Consider the following 18,975-nt stretch of genomic DNA (forward strand, 5'->3'; position numbering starts at 1 on the left):
GAAAACACATGCAGATCAGGCCACTGGCACAGGGTCTGTGCAAGCTAGACACCCTTTCCTCATCTACAGTACAGCTACTGCATTGCACAGCTATTCAGATATCACATTCCATTCCCATACGTCATTGTGCTGCGTTACAACAATCTAGCTATACATTCTGTATACAATATATTGTCTTATTTAATTTATTTGACATACAGATATCAATTGCAGGGTTAGTCTCCCTCGAACAACTTGTGTTGAGTGCCTTGCTCAAGGGTACAATAATGGCGGCCGGGAATCGAACCCACGACTTGCAAAGCATTCTCAGAGAGCCAGTACGCAGCATATACTGTATAGTTGGCAGTGATGGCAGCGCATCATCGGCGAAACACAAGGTGTGTGTATGTGTATGTGTGTGTGTAGCCTACCTTGGTGTGTAGTTTAGCCAGCTGCTTGTCGTCCAGGTGCGTCTGGGTATACACACGCCTCTTGTAGCGAAACTGAAAGAGAAGAAAACACATACGCACAACTCTAAGACAGGGACAGCAGTGCAAGGGGGAGATTTGGAGTTTTTAGTAACCACCTCCACTTTGGCAACTTTACAGTAACAGCAGCTTGAAATCGAATCTGACTGAAGAGCAACATCAAATCGAGCTGCATAGGCTACCGAGGGGAAGAGATTTTAGGACTTTTAATGAAGAAAATTATCTTGTGTTGATCTTTTCATTTGTCCTGCTAACAGTACTGAATAAAGAGCCTATTATTTTATTCACTGTTGTCACTATGCCAATGTAGGCTACATAATGCTTTATTTAATCAGGTGAGTCCCATTGAGAATTGAGTGTTCATAAGAATGAAACTTCACGGGCAAAGTGATTGAACATAAAATTATAGTAGCCTACAATTTAGAGATAATAATAAACAATAAGTAAAGACAAAGAATAAAACAATCGCTCAACACAAACCATTTGTTTTTACTTATAAATAAAAGCAATAATTAAAAACAAATGGTTTGTGTTGAGCGATTATGCAGAGAAAGAGAGAGAGAGAGAGAGCAAATACGAGTTTGAGTTTTTACATTGCGATTCACGTTATTATTTACAACGGACAAATTTATCTCTATCTATCTTATGCTCATTTGGCTTCCCCTGAACCTTTCCCCTCGCCACACTCTGGGTGTAACCAGAGAATGTCTAATAAGGGGAGAACTGCCACTCTCGGAAAACTTCCGGTTTCTGAACTGGTTGCAGTTCCTTCTGTGGTTCCACATGAGGGCGCTCGTCCACGAGTGCAGAATGCATGGAGGTCTATGGAGCTGTACCCCTCAAAATCCACTTTTCTCGGGATATCATTTTTTTTTCAAGTCATTTGAATATTGTATTCGAAAGGGGAGGCAAAGAAAATACACTTGGTTCAGTATTATATTTTTTAAAGTCACTTAATTGTTCTTAAAAGCCTTTCAAACGTGTCAATGACGTTACTCATTAGCACAATGCTAGCGTGTTATGGGCAACGACCCAACCTGTAAGAAAACAAAAGGACATAAGTACTCGTTCATTCAACTTTTGACCTATAACCCATGTTGAAGTTATACAAACTACAATCAAATCTGAGATTTGTCAACGACAATCAGGTGAAAGAGACAAATTTAGCCGTCTAGCATTGACTCCCATTAATTCTGCACTCATGGCGATCGCCCCCAGTGGAAATGCTCCACACTGACCTCGTGTCTAGACGAGCTGTGCCCTCTTACCACAAGGCCAGCTCGATCCAAACATTCTCATCCATGGCTAAATGATACCCTCCGATCGCATGGCGCGCGCAAACTCAGAGCCGCGGAGAGAAATGGCACAAATCCAAACTAGCTGGCGACCTCAAAACTACCAGACACTCCTGACCTCCTTCTCAGCCAGCATCACTGCTGCTAAGACTGCTTTCTACCATGACAAAATCAACAGCTACAGACACTTTCGAAAACTTTTCTCAACCTTCAAATTGCTACTCAACCCTCAGCTGCCTCCTCCTCCATCCAGCCTTACTGCAGATACCCTCGCCTCATTTTTTTACAAAGTGCCGGCAATCAGCAGTCAATTCTCTACATGCCCACTCAACGCATCTGACTCAGATACCGCACTCCTACAACCTCTAGGGACTGCTGGAACATCTTTTTCAGCATTCACGCCTCTCTCCGAGAGTGAAGTGTCCAGACTCCTGACATGCAGCCGTCCTACCACATGCTCGCTGGACCCTATACCTACGAGCCTACTTCAGTCCATCAGCCCGACCATCGCTCCAGCTATCACACATGTGATCAATGCCTCGCTAACCTCCGGCACATTTCCAACAGCGTTCAAAATGGCCCGGGTAACACCGTTACTTAAGAAAGCTTCTCTCAACCCTGCTCAAGTCGAGAACTACCGCCCTGTCTCACTACTGCCTTTCCTATCCAAAGGCATTGAACGAGCAGTCTCCAAACAGGTCTCTGACTTCCTTTCACAGAACAACCTTCTGGATCCAAATCAGTCTGGGTTCAAAAGCGGCCACTCTACCGAAACGGCTCTGCTGTCTGTAACAGAAGCCTTAAAGAAGCCAGGGCGACCGCCGGGTCATCAGTACTCATTCTGCTTGACTTATCGGCTGCCTTTGACACGGTTAATCACCGTATCCTTCTCTCTATACTTTCGCTGACATGGGAATCTCGGTTCTGCTCTCTCCTGGTTTGAATCCTACCTCACAGGGCGCTTCGTTTAACGTATCATGGCTGGGTCAGCTATCCGCACCTCACCATCTCACCACAGGGGTCCCCAGGGCTCAGTGCTGGGCCCCCCTCCTCTTTGCTATCTACACCACCTCCTTGGGACAGATTATCCGTTCACACGGCTTCTCATCCCACTGCTATGCAGGCGACACACAGCTCTATCTGTCCTTTCCACCTGACGACCCCCTGGTTTCAGCACGGATCTCGGATTGCCTTTCAGACATAGCTACATGGATGAAGGCACACCACCTCCAGCTGAACCTCTAAAAGACTGAACTGCTGGTCATCCCAGCTAAACCTACCATACACCACGACATCAACATCAAATTTGACTCCCTGTCTGTTTCACCGACCAGGACTGCAAGAAATCTAGGAGTTGTTCTTGACAACCAACTAAACTTCTCAGATCATGTTGCCTCAGTCGCCCGGTCATGCCGTTTAGCACTCTACAACATAACGGAAAATCAGGACTTACTTGACTCAAGATGCTACCCAACTTCTGGTTCAGGCAATAGTCATCTCACGACTCGACTACTGCAATGCCCTCCTGACAGGTCTCCCAGCCTGCGCAGTGAAACCACTTCAGATGATCCAGAACGCTGGGCGGCGCGCCTGATCTACAACCAACCCAAAAGGGCACATGTTACCCGCTGCTCATCCAGCTACACTGGCTACCTATGGCGGCCCGCATCAAATTCAATTCTCTAACGCTTGCCTACAAAGTAGTCTCGGTTCTGCTCCCACCTACTTGAATGCCCTCATACAGACTTACACTACCTCCAGACCGCTCGCTCCTCTGACGAACGGCGTCTAGCTCTACCACCCGATGCACTCAAAGCCAATCCAAACTTTTCTCATCTGTTGTTCCTCGTTGGTGGAACACACTGCCAGTTCCTACAAGGGCAGGGACATCCTTTTCCACTTTCAAAAAACTCCTGAAGACCCAGCTCTTTAGAGAACATCTACTCTCATAGCAACACTTACAACAAGTCTTACTGATCCTAGCACTCACCAGCCGTTTTAAACTGACAAGTAACAGTTAAAAACAGCACTCACCGACGCACTTATTCTTACTGTACTCTAATGTTTTTTTAAACTGTCCTAAAATTGTGAGAATTGTTCCAAAACGTACTGTTTACCATGTTGTTAGTCGCTTTGGTTAAAAAGCGTCAGCCAAATGTAATGTAATGTAATGTAATGTAAAATCTGGTGGAACTGCAACTAAAATTCGGTACAATGGGACTTAATACGGAGTGGCCAGGCGGGCTCTGGTGTAACCTAGCCTAGCCTAGCATAGTCAAAGGTGTAGCTTAGCCTAGCGTAGTCAGGGGTGTAGGGTAGCTTAGCCTAGTGTAGTCAGAGGTATAGTCTAGCCTAGTGGAGTCAGAGGTAGATAGATAGATAGATACTTTATTGATCCTCAAGGGGAAATTCAAGGGTCTCAGTAGCATACAGACATAGCACACAACATGCACTTACAACAGAAATGGTAAACATTAGTATAGTATAAACATATAACTAAACTCCACTGTACAATAAAGACAGTAGAAGATAAGATAAGAAACTAACAAAACTAAATACTAAATAACTATAAATACACTATATAAGTTAAATTAAGAAAGTCCAATGTGCTTGAGGGTGATCAAGCATAAGACGCTTGTAGTGACAGGGCCAGGACTGGTGAGGTGCTAAAGGGAGTGAGTGTCATGGTGAAGGTGCAAACAGTAGTCCAACCATAGTCCTTAGTTGTGTGCCTGGCAAGGTGCTCAAGAGAGTGGGTGTCATGGTGAAGGTGCAAAAAGTAGTCCAACATTAGTCCAACAGTGCAACAGTAAGGTCTAGAGACCAGCATAAATAATATAGACAAATAGGAGAGTAAAGTGTAATGTAGACAAGGTAAAATAAAAAACTATTTCAGTGCAAGAACAGGTTGAGGTAACAGTGTAGCAGTAAAACAGTAGTGAAAACATTAGGCTGTGTACAATAGTAAAACAGTAGTAAAACTGTAGCCTCACCTAGCCTAGCGTAGTCAGAGGTGTAGCTTAGCCTAGCCTAGTGTAGTCAGGTGTGTAGTCTAGCCTAGTGGAGTCAGAGATGTAGCCCCGCCTAGCCTAGAATAGTCAGAGGTGCAGCTTAGACTAGCCATGCGTAGTAAGAGGTGAAGACTAGCCTAGCATAGAGTAGTCCGAGGTATAGTCAGAGTTATAGCCTAGCCCAGTGTAGTCAGAGGTGTAGCCTAATCTAGCCTAAAGTAGTCAGAGGTGTAGCCTAGCCTAACCTTGAGTAGTCAGGGGTGTAAATTAGCCTAGCATAGTCAGAGGTGTAGTTAGCCTAGCCTAGTTATAGGTGTAGCCTAGCGTAGTGTAGTCAAAGTGGAAAAGGATTGTAACACACTGTATAGGATTAATTTGCAGTGTGTGCTTGTGTATGTGTGTGTGTATGTGTGTGTGTGTGTGTGAGTGACAGAGAGTTTCACACCTAAACCCAGACCACACACACAGACACACACACACACACACACAAGCACTCACCGTAGCTGCTGCTGGTCGAGGTGCTTGAGGTTTGACTGCGGGTTTCTTCTCATACCAATGTGTACATTGCCATGAAATCATGAGTTTGAGAATAATCCAAATAACACGTCTCCTCCTCCCTGCCATCGCACGTGTGTGTGTGTGTTTGGGCATGTAAGTCCTCACACCAAATAAAACCACACACAACTACTACATCACAATGCTCAGTGTGTGTGAACTGGTGAAACAAGCTTCATTGCAATGGGATGGTCCTTTTTGCACGTGCACCCACGTGCATGCACACACACAAACACACACACACTCTATCTTACTCTTTAAACTAACCACAAGTACAACGGAGATAAATCTATACAGCATTATTGTGGCTGTGTGTGTGTGCATGTGTGTGGAGGGGCGGGTGTTGTGTGTGTCTGTGTGTGTGTTTTAGCAGATGATTAGCATCTGAGAATGAGTAGATGTTCTATGAATCAATTAATCAATCTCTTCTTCAACAGGATCCCCTGGTGGGAAACACTGTGAGTGTGTGTGTGTGTCTCTGTGTGTTTGTTTGTTTGTGTGTGTGTGTGTTGTGTCAGTGCAGTGGAGCATGCTGAAGCTACTGCATGAAAAACCCTGATAGAAAGACACACACACACACACACATTATTGCAACAGGAATGTTAGCATTCCTGGCCCTGAGCTAACAGATCAGTGGATGTATGAGTGTGTGTGTATGTTTCTGTTTCTGTGTGTGCGTGAGAGAGAGAGAGAGCAGAAGAGAGCGAGTGTGTACGAGTGTGTATGAGTGTGAATGAGTAAATTTGTCACGTGCTGCATCCATGTGTCATGGCAACAGTTGTTTTCTACTCTTCAAATAACTTTACATATGTGACCAGGCATTGGAAAACCAGGCTCAAGTCGCAGAGACGCAAGTCGCGAAAAACGACTTTGAAGTGTTTTTTTTCAAAATGAGTTATTTTCGTTTTTTTGCAGAATGTGCAAGGTGAAGTCCTAAAGACGCAATTCCACGTTTCAGATAACAGCATTGATTGCTTTAAAAGTGTATATTTTGTCTTTGAAAATGGTTAAGTTTCAGGAAGTAAACCAGCGTTTGAATTGGGCGTGACTATTAGTGGTCTTTTGTTCTGTCGGCTAATCAGCTGTATGCTAGAAGTAACCTCATGGCTACTTACTGAACCAGCATGCTGTTTGTTTACAATTGGAATGGAGATGGACAAAGCACAGCGGATTGCAGATGAGCTGAATCTAATGATGAAGGCGACTGCATTACATTGGAGAACATCCCTAATCTAGAGCTGACCTTAGCGAAGATAATTACAACGAGGTAGAATCTCTCGGTCTGGCAGCAGAGGCTAGATAAATAAGATATCAGATGCTATCTCCACAGTTACATTTGGCGGGGATAAAGTTTGTGTGTTAGAAACTTTATCCATTGCTACTAGCTAACGTAGGCCTACTGTCGTTTAGGGCTGGGCGATATGGCTAAAAACTGTATCACGATATAAGTATTTCATATCAGTCGATATCGATAATTATTGATTTTTTTTTTTTTTAAATCTATTTCAGATAAGGACCAGAATGGGGGGAAAAGTTACATTTAAACACTTTTATTTTAAACGTAACCTTCCTCTGATTTGAATCACCTCAGTTATCAATCAAAGCAAACAGGGAAAAGAAATAGCAACACAATCATGAAAAACACTCAAATAAATAAATGTGCACATAAGTCTGAATGAGCAGCACTGGTTGAAGCCTGGAAATATTGTAAACAAAGTAGCCTAGCTTAATTTGCTAGTTTATCATAGTCTACTGGTTAGACTGTTCAGTTTCCCCACGTGTGTTTAAGTTTCAAACTAGAATGTAATGCCAAAGGAACAGCTGCTGGCTTAATGTTGGTGGGAAAATTCCTGGAAAAAAAAACCATTAAATTACTTAATCTTTGAGTTCATACAAACCCTCGTACCAAAAGACCTTGTATGTCAAGGCATTCTTGAGATATAATACTCAAGGTGTTTTTGACCTTGACATTTAACCTTTGACCTCCAACATCAATTTACTTCATCTTTGAATCCATACAAATACTCATACCAAATTTCAGGCATGTATGTCAAGGCATTCTTGAGATATCACACTCAGAGTGTTCATTGACTTGACCTTTGACCTCCAACATCAACTCACTTCATCTTTGAGTCCATACAAACATTTGTACCAAATTTGAAGCATATGCGTCAAACCGTTCTGGAGATATAATGCGCAAAGCATGAGATATGGCTGTGAATTTTATTTTGACACACAAGGATACAAGGATACAAGGAAGTTTATTATCACATGCATATAGTTACTGGAAGTAAGAAATGCAGTGAAATTATGTCTGGTGTCAGCCTATTTGTGCATTTATGGGTGGGGGGGGGGGGGGTAAAAAGTGCAGTAGAAGAGGGGTTTAGTAGATTAAGTGACAAGGGCTGCATAAGAAAGGTGGGGAGGATTGGGATTGGGGGCACCAACAAGGAGCACCCAAGAGCAACAGGGGCAAGGAAAAACTCCCTTACCAAGGAAGAAACCTTGGGCAGATCCACGGCTCAAGGGCTAACCCAACTACCAGGGGTCTTGGTGTGTGTGTTGGGGGATGACAGGGGATGGGATAGTGTGCTGTGTATGTGGGGAGAGGGCAGTGTGCAATATGTGTGTTGGAGAAGTTTCCTCATGAGACAATGTGCTGTGTATTGGGGGGGGGGGGGTAGTGTACTGCAAGTATGGTGAAGGACTTACTATTGCAAGCAGAGTACTGTATGTATGATGTATGTGAGTGATGACAGTAAAGATGTGTGTGTGGGCGGGAGGGGAGTGGAGCAGTGACTGTGTGTGTGTGTGTGTGGGTAGGTGGGGGCAGTGTGCTGTAAGTATTTAGAGGATGTGTGTTGGGGAAGATCCTGAAGACAATGTGCTGTGTATGTAGGGAGGGGGGGGGGGGCAGTGTACAGCAAGTATGTAGAGGAGGCTTACTGTAGCAAGCAGTGTGCTGTATGTATGTGAGGTGATGACAGTGATGATGTAAGTGTGTGTGTTTTTTGTGTGTGTGTTGGGGATGGGGATGGGGTTGGGCAGAAAGGCTAGGCAATCAAGGACATGGGTAGATGGAGGAGAAATCAAAAATAATAAATAAAAAGTTCTATGGAGATGTGCAAAAGTTGGAGAAAGTCAGATATGTGTGTGTGTGTGTGTGTGTGTGTGTGTTTTGACGTGTGATGAAATAAGAAAATAAATAAAAGGTTGTATCATAGGATGTAAAAGTGCTAAAAGTCTTGTACTGTAGGTGTGTGGGGGGGGTCATGAGTGCTGAGGAGTGAATGAGTGCAAAGTCAGTATAGTGTGAATTCAGAGTTGGGAAATGTTTGAGAGTGCTGAGGAGTGAATGTGTGCAAAGTCAGTGTGAGTTCAGAGTTCAGAGTTATAGTGTGAGTTCAGAGTTCAGAGTTCTCCTGAGTGTCTCAGTTCTAGCTTTGTGACTACATAGGCGTCTTCTTGATTTCAGCGGTAGGAATAATCCAATGTTAGGATGAGAAGAGTCCTTCAGAATATTTTGGGCTCTTAGGAGTACTCTTCTGGAATAGATATCTTGTAGAGCAGGGAGTTGAGTTCTTATAGTGCGTTCAGCTGGCCTTTTCTACTCTCTGCAGAGTACTACAATCTCTAACTGTGGAGTTCCCATACCAGGTGATGATGCTACCAGTTAGAACACTCTCAACCGCTGAAGTGTAGAAGGCCTTCATGATGGAAACGGGAAACGCTTAAACAGAATGTGTAGTTTTAGGGAGCACCAGATTGTATGCATTAGGGACCGTTCGTTATTTATAAACGGGGTCACCGGAGGGATTTTGAGTGCTTCAATCAAAAGTTGCATGACCCTCCCCTGCCTGCAAGATAATTTTCAACAACCCTCCAGCAGTCTTTTCAAAAAAGACATGACCCTCCCCGGCCAATCGTTAATACCTTCTGCCCACGCTATAGAGCGCTATGAAAACACATTGACTTAAACAATCGTTCGAAACTCACCCTCTGCTTTCTGATCTTACACATCACACTTTACCAAGATGGTGGCCATTTCAGTAGATTTACTCACTAACATTGTTGTGGAAACACAATAAGCATGGAAACTAAATGCACACTTCCTGCAACTGCATTAGCCTACTTGAAATAATTTACTCCTCTAGTAAGTATTCACATGAAATAAAACAATAAAACATTGACACCATTCAACAAAGCACACTGGGTAATAACAAATTCAACACATGAACTTGTTGCTATGGACTCGTCTCTAGGCTTCCTTCCTCTAGGCTTTGGCTTCCCAAAGCTGAACATTATCCAAAACTCAATTTCTCAGATGAGTGTCAACTTGGGAGCTTGCTACACTCCTTCCTTCTCAAATGACTTGAAAAGACCGTTTGCACAATTTCACAAATAATCACAGGGACCGAAAAATACCTAACATGCCAACTTTTTCCGGGTTTAGGCCTATCATTTTAACTTTTCCCCGCTGTCTTGCCGTTTTAATATTTTCCCGTAGAATATCCCATATTACTGTAATCCTCTCATAACATTAGTCCTGCATTCTGGCCTGTCTCTGTGTTGTCCTGTTGTTACCCCTTGCCCTTCCAGAGAAACAAATGTATTCAAATCATCGTTTTGCTTGCTTGAATGCGAACTCAGAGTGATGTTAACCTACAGTAAGCCTATTTAAGTTAACAACGTGGTTGTTGTGAGAGCACGATTCATTGGGCTTGCAGTGTTGGCCGTAGGCTATGTCTACGTCTTTCACCTGCCAGGCTAAGAGCCAAAGAAATCCCCTGTATATTCACTCCAAGTTGGCCTACCATAACATACCAACTCTAGCCTACACTGTAGACCATAAACTGGCTATTTATATGACCAATGTATTTGTATTCTGTATTCTGCTTTATGAAGCAGAATTACACACTGCTATTTGGAACGTAACACATTTTTGTTGGCAGGAGAGAGAATGACAGCGATTAACAAATTGCACTTGTTGCTGGTTACCAATAAATGGGGCCTACTATATATTTTTTGCAAACAACAAAAACAGAAAGGACGGAGACAGCAAAGCTAGAGATGGGCAGGAACAAAGGTCAATTGGTAGAAATGCTTGTCAAAACGTTAGGAGCTGGATGTGTGGATGAATGAAGCACAAGTATGCTTTATAAGCATGCACACTGTTTAAAAGTTAGGCTAGGCTACACCGTGAACTACAAGTAAACCAAAGTTAGCTTTTTTTTAGGGCTGGATAAAGTTGACCAAATGGATATAGGCTGTTAAGCGTGAATAAAGTAGGCTACTTTGTTGCTCCAACCCTTCCAACGTTAATGGGGGACGGATGTTTTCCGTCCATTTTTTCGTGAGAAATCTCCTTATTTTCATTGTTCAATGTTGACAGAGCTATGGAGCGAAAGAGAACGTTATATGGCGACAGAAATCAACAATCAAACAAGCCACTTTGATTTTTTGCTGTTTTCATTAATACAAAAGATGGGTGACCCCCTCCTAGACAAAAAAAAAAAAAATTAGGTGACCCTCCCTCAACAAAGAATAAAAAGACATGACCCTCCCTATTTTCCTCCAGTGACCCCGTTTATAAATAACGAATGGTCCCTTAGAAGCTGAGACAGTTTCACAGGTGACACCTGTGCCAGTGTTCTGATTAGCCTGGGAACTTCTCTGGGAGCATAACGAGTGCAGCAGGCTTTAGGCCATTATGACATCAGAGCCATACAAGTCTATGGGGGAAAAATGAGCTTTTTGAAATTTTTAATCCCCTATTTCTCAAAAAGTATAAACTTTTAAGAAAATCTGAAAAAATACATCTCTTGTCAACTCCAGACCTACACAACGGTTATTTCAACATGTCTATACGTTAAGCGGTTAGAGTCGCATTCATTCTTGAAAAGGTAAAAACCTTGCGCTCCTCTGACGAACGACGTCTAGCTCTACCACCGGTACGCTCAAGCCAATCCAAACTTTTCTCATCTGTTGTTCCTCGTTGGTGGAACACACTTCCAGTTCCTACAAGGGCAGGGACATCCTTTTCCACTTTCAAAAAACTCCTGAAGACCCAGCTCTTTAGAGAACATCTACTCTCATAGCAACACTTACAACAAGTCTTACTGATCCTAGCACTCACCAGCCGTTTTAAACTGACAAGTAACTGTTAAAAACAGCACTCACCGACGCACTTATTCTTACTGTACTCTAATGTTCTTTTAAACTGTCCTAAAATTGTGAGAATTGTTCTAAAACTTACTGTTTACCATGTTGTTAGTCGCTTTGGTTAAAAAGCGTCAGCCAAATGTAATGTAATGTAATGTAATGTAAAAAGAAAAGGTTATAAGAAGAAGAAGAACCCAGGAGATTTCAAGATGGTGGATTACATCCACTATAATGAATACTTTTTGTCCTTGGGACAGGCCCGTTTGAGTCTTGGAAAATACTTTTCCATTTGCATCGGGATTGGGACTAACCGGATTTAATAGCAATTTAGCCAGTCGTCTTGCACGATTGTGAAGGTTTGGATTACATGTGCATACTGAGGAGGGATGCGCCTGTTGAGAGGGAGAGAGAGAGAGAGAGAGAGAGAGAGAGAGAGAGAGAGAGAGTGCACGGGGCAAGGACTCATTGAGAGTAGGTAGGCCTACTCCTATCGTCTACTCTGGTAGAGTTGGTAGAGTTGCACATACTACAATGCAAGATATATTTAGCCTATTTATTTATGGACAACGTAAGGCGGGAGGTGTGTGTTGCTTTTAATTATTGAATGTTCTATCGAACACATTTTTATTGATATCGATTACATGTCTATTGCGATACATATCGCTATCGTTTTATCGCCCAGCCATACTGTCGTTAGCTATTGGCAGGGTGGCAGGGTGACTTGCATCGTGTGTGCATTCAAATTAACAGGGTTTGCAAACGTGATCTCATGTTTGTTTAGTTCGCGTTTTAGACTACTTTATCTATTGCTAAACCTGCTAAATCCATTGCCAACCTGGTGCCTTGCACTGGGTGTTCATTCAAAATAACATGGTTTGCAAACGTGATCTCATGTTTGTTTTAGACTACTTTATCCATTGCTACTAGCTGGTTCTGTAACCCATTACAGATAGTTTCGATGGGTCATTAGCATGATATGACGACTAGTTTCGATGGGCAATTAATTTGAATAACGTGTGAATGTCTTGTATTGACTGATGGCAGGTACCTGGTACCTTATAAGAGGTTTAATGTACACTGTGGGTCTAGAGAGCGCTTCAGACCACTACAACACACTGCACTGCAGGCTGACAGATCAGTGACCGTGACAGGGGGGAGGGTTGATCTTAATGTCATGCAAATGAGGACCATTGTGTTCCCCTCCCATGGATTCAGGGAGAAAGTAGGCAAACTTTCTTGCATGATTTCTCTAACCTGACTCTCGCCAGATGAATTTCGTTCCGCTTAGCTCCGCCTAGCTTCACTCACATCCATCTGGGACCTCTTCCGTTGAGAGTGATTTCAGCACAAGATTGTATGGTAGAGCCAATCAGGACGCAGGGCGGGAGTTTCATAGATGTGGCATAGCGTAGAAGCGACTGTTAGACTGTTATCAGCGTCACGGGTTGGCTTCGATGTGAGTGGTTGAATTAACACGTCAATAGATGACGGACAAGTGGCTTATCCAATTATATGCAAGCATTTTTTGATTAGGCCCAGCCTTCTGAAGCAACACTTCAATGGATTGATCCCAGATGGATGAGTGGAGCTAGGCGGAACAAAATTCATTTGGCGAGAGTCAGGTTATGATTTCTCAGCTTGTAGCTTTGAGATGTGTATACTTTAAATTGGCTACAACTTCTTCAAATGTTATCGGATTTCCATGTGTAAGACATTGTTAGAAAGCTTAAAACCTACACTTTCAGAATCTGAATAATTCAAAATGCCTCAAAACACACTTGTGACCCTCAATTCCATGCCTGGTCACATATATGTGTGTGTGTGTGCGCTTACATGTACTGTATGTGTGTGTTTGTGTGTGCATACATGTGTGTGTGTGTTTGTATGCGTGTGTGTGTGTGTGCGTGTAGTGTTTGAGTGGGATGATGTAATCTGATTTGTCTTTCACGAGGGATCCTCTGTGGCACAGAAACTTAATTAGAATGATAAATCAGCCCAAAGTATCACAAACTTTACCCTGATGAGCAGACACACACACAGATAGATAGATAGATATTTAGATACTTTATTGATCCCCAAGGGGAAATTCAAGAAATTCACACACACACACACACACACACACAGAGATAGACAGACAGAAGACACACAGACAGACAGACAAATGAAATTAAAATGGAGAGAGAGAGGAAGAGTTGGGGAAAAGTTGTCTTTTTTTTCTGACTTTGTGTGTGTGTGTGTGTGTGTGTGTGTGTGTGTGTGTGTGTGTGTATCTTTTTGTCTGACTTTGTGCGTGCGTGTGCATGTGTGTGTGTGTGTGTGTGTGTGTGTGTGATGAGGGATGAGGTGGATGGCGGATAGAGGAAGCGTGCAGACTAGATGGAGAGAAAGAGCCTGAAGCCTGCGGAGAATGCAGTTGAGAAAGTGATAGAGGAGGCAACTGATGGAAAGATAGATATGGAACGACTGACACAGACAGAGAGAGGGATGGGTGAGATGAGGTGTGAAGAGAGCATCAGAGAGAGGGAGGGAAAGAGAGAGAGATGGAGAGAGAGACAGGAGAAGGAGGGAGAGAGGGAGACAGGGAGGGACAGAGAGATAGAGAGAGGGAGACGGGGAGAAAGGGAGATGGAGAGGGAGGGAGGGAGAGAGAGGAGATTGGAGATGTAGCCAAATCACATTTCCCATAAGAGCAATAGATGTGGTGTCTGTGACTGCTGTGGCTGAGGGAGAGATAGGCCTTTTCTAACGCAATAAGACAAATCCAATCTAATACAAACAAATCAAAACACATTTCAGCAGGTTTTATTAGCACTAATGAGAGAAAGAGAGAGATGGAGAGTGGGAGAGAGCAGGAAAATCACAAATACACACACACACACACACACACACACACACACACACAGACACACACACTTAAAACGAACGTGTTGTCCCTTTCTGGACAGAGACGTGTTAAAAAACAATGCAAGGTGTGTAAGAGAGAGAGTACAAGAGTGTGTGTGAGGGCGAGGTGTGAGAGACAGAGTACAAGAGTGTGTGAGGGCAAGGTGTGTAAGAGAGAGAGTACGAGAGTGTGTGTGAGGGCGAGGTGTGAGAGACAGAGTACAAGAGAGTGTGTGAGGGCAAGGTGTGTAAGAGAGAGAGTACAAGAGTGTGTGTGAGGGCGAGGTGTGTAAGAGAGAGAAAAAAGGAGAGTGTGTGAGGGCGAGGTGTGTAAGAGAGAGAGTACAAGAGTGTGTGTGAGGATTAGGTGTGTAAGAGAGACAGTACAAGAGAGTGTGTGAGGGCAAGGTGTGTAAGAGAGAGAGAAAAGGAGAGTGTGTGAGGGCGAGGTGTGTGTCTGACCTCCAGGTAGGGCACGGAGGTGAGGGAGGGCAGCGGGTAGTCCCTCAGCATGCGCTCCTCGTCCAGGAACTTGCCGGCCTTGCCGTTGTGGGCGGGCTGGAAGAGTCCGTAGTTGAGCACGTCCTTTAGACTCTGGTTCAGCGTGCACAGGATGCGCTGCTTGGACAGCCAGATGGGGGCCGCCACGTTAAACTTCATACATTTCTGTGCAGGAAACACACACACACACACACACACATATAATTAAATAGCAATAATCAAAAGCAGTTACGAATGTCTAAATATGAGGAAAGACTTTGGATTCGTCTTTAGCACACACACACACACAAGCACTGTCAGTAGTGATACAACACGACATGGTGGCTACACCGGGTGCGTAACTGAAGTGTTCCGTTCATTTCATGTTGAATTAATGCAAATGAAAATACTTCTCAATGTATTATACGGATATACATGCACACACACAAAAGCTGATAAGTGATAACTGGTCCGTGGAAGCTACAACAATAACCATGTGATCGTTCCTGCCAATCAGATAGCCTGATGTCGTCATACTCAATTCTAGTCAGAATTAGAGTCTGATACTGCTCCATTGGGATGTGATTATGGTGCGTGTTTCAACTGATACAGGGGTTCTTCTTCTCCACAAATGCCTTGACATTGTTTTCTGGTTATTGCGCTGTCAATATCTTGCACAACAGACACGATAGCGAAATATACATGTCTACCTTTTAGCAACAGCGTTTTTGTTAGGAAGAATCATATTCATATCATCATATATTGTCACTAGAGAGAGAAAGCGTGTAGTAACGAGAGAGAGAGAGAGCGGGAGTGTTTGTGTGTGAGATGTTGTCTTTATTGATGCTAGAGTGATGTTAACACACTCCACTTCCTCAGCCTTCTGCTTCCAATCCATGAAGAATGATTTATCCTCACACTAAACGGCACCTCTACAGCACCACTACAGCAGATGGGAACACACACACACACACACACACACACACACACACACACCTCCACATCAGACATATCATCATGCACAGGGGAGCTTCTTGTGAACAAAAACATTTTATTTCTGTCCATCGTGTCCTTTACGCTCTCTCTCTCTCTCTCTCTCAATTAAAAAGAGCTTTACTGGCATGGCAGAAAAACTCAATTTGTATTGCCAAATCTTTTTTTTTTTTTTTTTTGCCCTGGCGGGCATTGTGGCTTGGTTTCGGTCTCACTGACCCTTGTGCCATGGTAATGTATTTTGCAGGTTGTCCTTCTCCTAGTAGGCTGGCCAATTTATAAGTCTTTAAGGGAGCTAATATTTAGTATTTTATCTGAGAATGGTATAAAAAATACCCTTTTGTTATTTGTTCAAGCTTTGGACACTATAGGAGAAAGCTCTGGCTCAACCCCACCAGTCATAAGGCGGTTTAGACAAAAATCCCACAATATAATCTTAACCATTAAAAAGCCAACGTGCACTAGGAGATACATACTTTTTCACAACCTGTAGGGGGCATTTCTAAATGTTTTTACCAAGTCAAATTATGATTGATTAAGAGTCTTGTCTGTTATCAGTGTCTAGGTCACATGACTTGGTTCAGGTTGTTAAGGGTAATTCGGGATGAACTGCGGCTGACTTCATACTCAATGTGAACTGCCGGTGTACACCGTGAGGAGCTAGAAAAGACGCAAGCCTGCCCCGAACACACAAGCTGCAGTCTACCTGACGTGACTCGTGGGAGATATCGCAGAATTTTGTTGCAATAAATACAGTTCAAATTCCCTTCTTATTCATTAAAATGAACATGATTGATGAAATAAATTGCTATGGTGTAGTTTTAATAAACCATTGTTGTCATACATTTAACAGGCCTGCATTGTAGCTCATAAATTCAATATAAAGTGTTTTCTGTATATGTGTGTCATCTATTTAACCAACAGCATAAAATATCAAAAAGAATATCAAAAAGTTTTAAGTACCATTGTTGCAGAAATCACATATAAGAAGGTTAATTTTCGCACATTCCAACATAAGGAAGCAGCATGAGAAATGTGTCATATTCGTCAAGGGAGATTCCACCCATCAGCTGTTTGAAATGACCTCATGAGGGCGGGTTCTAGCTCATAAAGTATGTGGAGAGCAACTGCATGAACTGAATGAAGGCACAGGCTCCCGAGAGATTTTAAGGTCATGTGACATGGTGACCATGGTAAGTTCCTGTTCGGCAGGATGAAGTCGAACAGTATGCATTGCGTTCAACCCTGCATGCATCACATCAAGTCAGATCTGTGGAGCGTTGCGCAGCGCTGCATGAAGTGGAATGAGGCTATTATTTAGTTAGCCTGGTCAGAAATCAAAAATGGCCGCCAGCGGTTGAGCACATGCTATAACCAAGAGTTTTATTTACATATGAATCATAGTTATTTTCAATAAAACGGTCATATTAATTAATATACAGCTCAACAGCCACCACCCTACAAGGGCTCAGCCCATTCATTTCTCCATTCGATGTCTGGAAAAATCTGTATATAAAGTGTTTTAGGCCTCGTCTTAGGCTGACCAGCTATAACTTTTTATTTTGAGCAAAAAACAACTTAAGGTACAAGACTGTACATATTTTTGACAGAACGGAGGGGGGACAGCAAGACGATCATTCGTAGCGGCCAATAAACGGCTCTGGGCATTCGTAAACCATGTTTCTAATACGAGAAAATGTACATGTATACCCCATCTCAGTGAGATGAGGTTTGACGTTAGCCAGGCTAAGGAGATACAGTACAACTCATAAAATCCAAAATATCCAAAATCTTTCAAAAATGAGTGTGGAAATGATTTCCTTGGGACCAAATGAGACCAAATGTAACATAAATTTATATTTTATACTATTTTTTGCATCCTGCCTGTTTAATGTCTTGCTTGATATAAAACTATACATTTTGAGCACAGTCCCACACAGGACTCCTGTAAACCTGCAACTCATGCCGTATCTGCAAACTCTACCATGTAAGGCAGCAGTGCTAATAAGTATGCTGCACTCAAGTATGCTACACTCCCATGTTAGGCAGCAGCGCTGATAAGTATGCTACACTCCCTTGCGAGGCAGCAGCGCTAATAAGTATGCTACACTCCCATGTAAGGCAGCAGTGCTAATAAGTATGCTACACTCCCATGTGAGGCAGCAGCGCTAATAAGTATGCTACACTCCCATGTAAGGCAGCAGCGCTAATAAGTATGCTACACTCCCATGTGTGGCAGCAGTGCTAATAAGTATGCTACACTCCCTTGGAACACTGTATGGTTAACTCTATGTTTGTTAAAGTTTCTGCCAATGATGTTGCCTCACTTCAGAGTTGTGTTTCTGCTGACAGAGATGTCATACATCCCACTCGTTTTAGCTTGTTAAAGGAACCGTATGTAATATTGTGGCCAAAACTGGTACTACAATAATTTTCAAATTACTGTAGAGCAGTGTATCCAGTAATCCCAGTAACCTTCAAAATGTGATGCATTTGTATTTGGGCTTGGGACGCCAAGGCTTTGTTTTAGCGCTGGATTTTAGGATATATGGCATCCAATTACATTCCAAAACTGAAGACAAGCAATAAGCAATTTAAGGTTGAGAGGCGCGAGCATCTTCCTGCAGATGGAGACGTTCGGTTCTTCTCGGTCAATTTCGGAATCACGGAAAAACCCCCAGTATAAAAACAGTGACCACAGATCCAATGCTCTCTTGGAAGCCAGTCACTCTTGATGTGTGTGAGTCAGAGAGCAAGATTACAGTAACAGAGAGAGACACACAAAAGGGGACTGTGTATGTGTGTGTGTGTATAAGTATATATACTCTTTTGATCCCGTGAGGGAAATTTGGTCTCTGCATTTATCCCAATCCGTGAATTATGTGAATTGAATCCGTGTGTATGTGTCTGAGAGAAAGAGAGAGACAGAGAAGTGGATTGTGAGTGACAGCTGACAGGTAGAGTGTGAGAAAGAGAGAACAGGAGTGTGAAAGAAAGGGAGGAAGAGAAGAGTGAGAGGGAGTGTGTGTGAGAGAGAGAGGGTGTGTGTAAGAGAGAGGGAGTGTGTGTATGAGTGTGAGAGAGATGGAGTGTGTGTGAGAGAGAGAGAGAGAGTGTGTGAGAGAGAGA

At 43.1% G+C, this 18,975-nt stretch overlaps 1 protein-coding gene across 1 annotated transcript in view; it reads right to left on the bottom strand.

Moving 5' to 3' along the window:
• shank3a (SH3 and multiple ankyrin repeat domains 3a) overlaps positions 1-15,864 on the bottom strand; it is a 172,773-nt gene extending 156,909 nt beyond the window's left edge. Inside the window, 3 exon segments of the mRNA XM_048256121.1 lie at positions 411-482; positions 14,836-15,039; positions 15,850-15,864. Of these exon segments, the coding sequence (XP_048112078.1) occupies positions 411-482; positions 14,836-15,039; positions 15,850-15,864 (291 nt within the window).
• Positions 15,865-18,975: the final 3,111 nt, after the last annotated feature.

Source organism: Alosa alosa, chromosome 11, assembly GCF_017589495.1.
Source record: "Alosa alosa isolate M-15738 ecotype Scorff River chromosome 11, AALO_Geno_1.1, whole genome shotgun sequence".
Lineage (NCBI taxonomy): Eukaryota > Metazoa > Chordata > Actinopteri > Clupeiformes > Clupeidae > Alosa > Alosa alosa.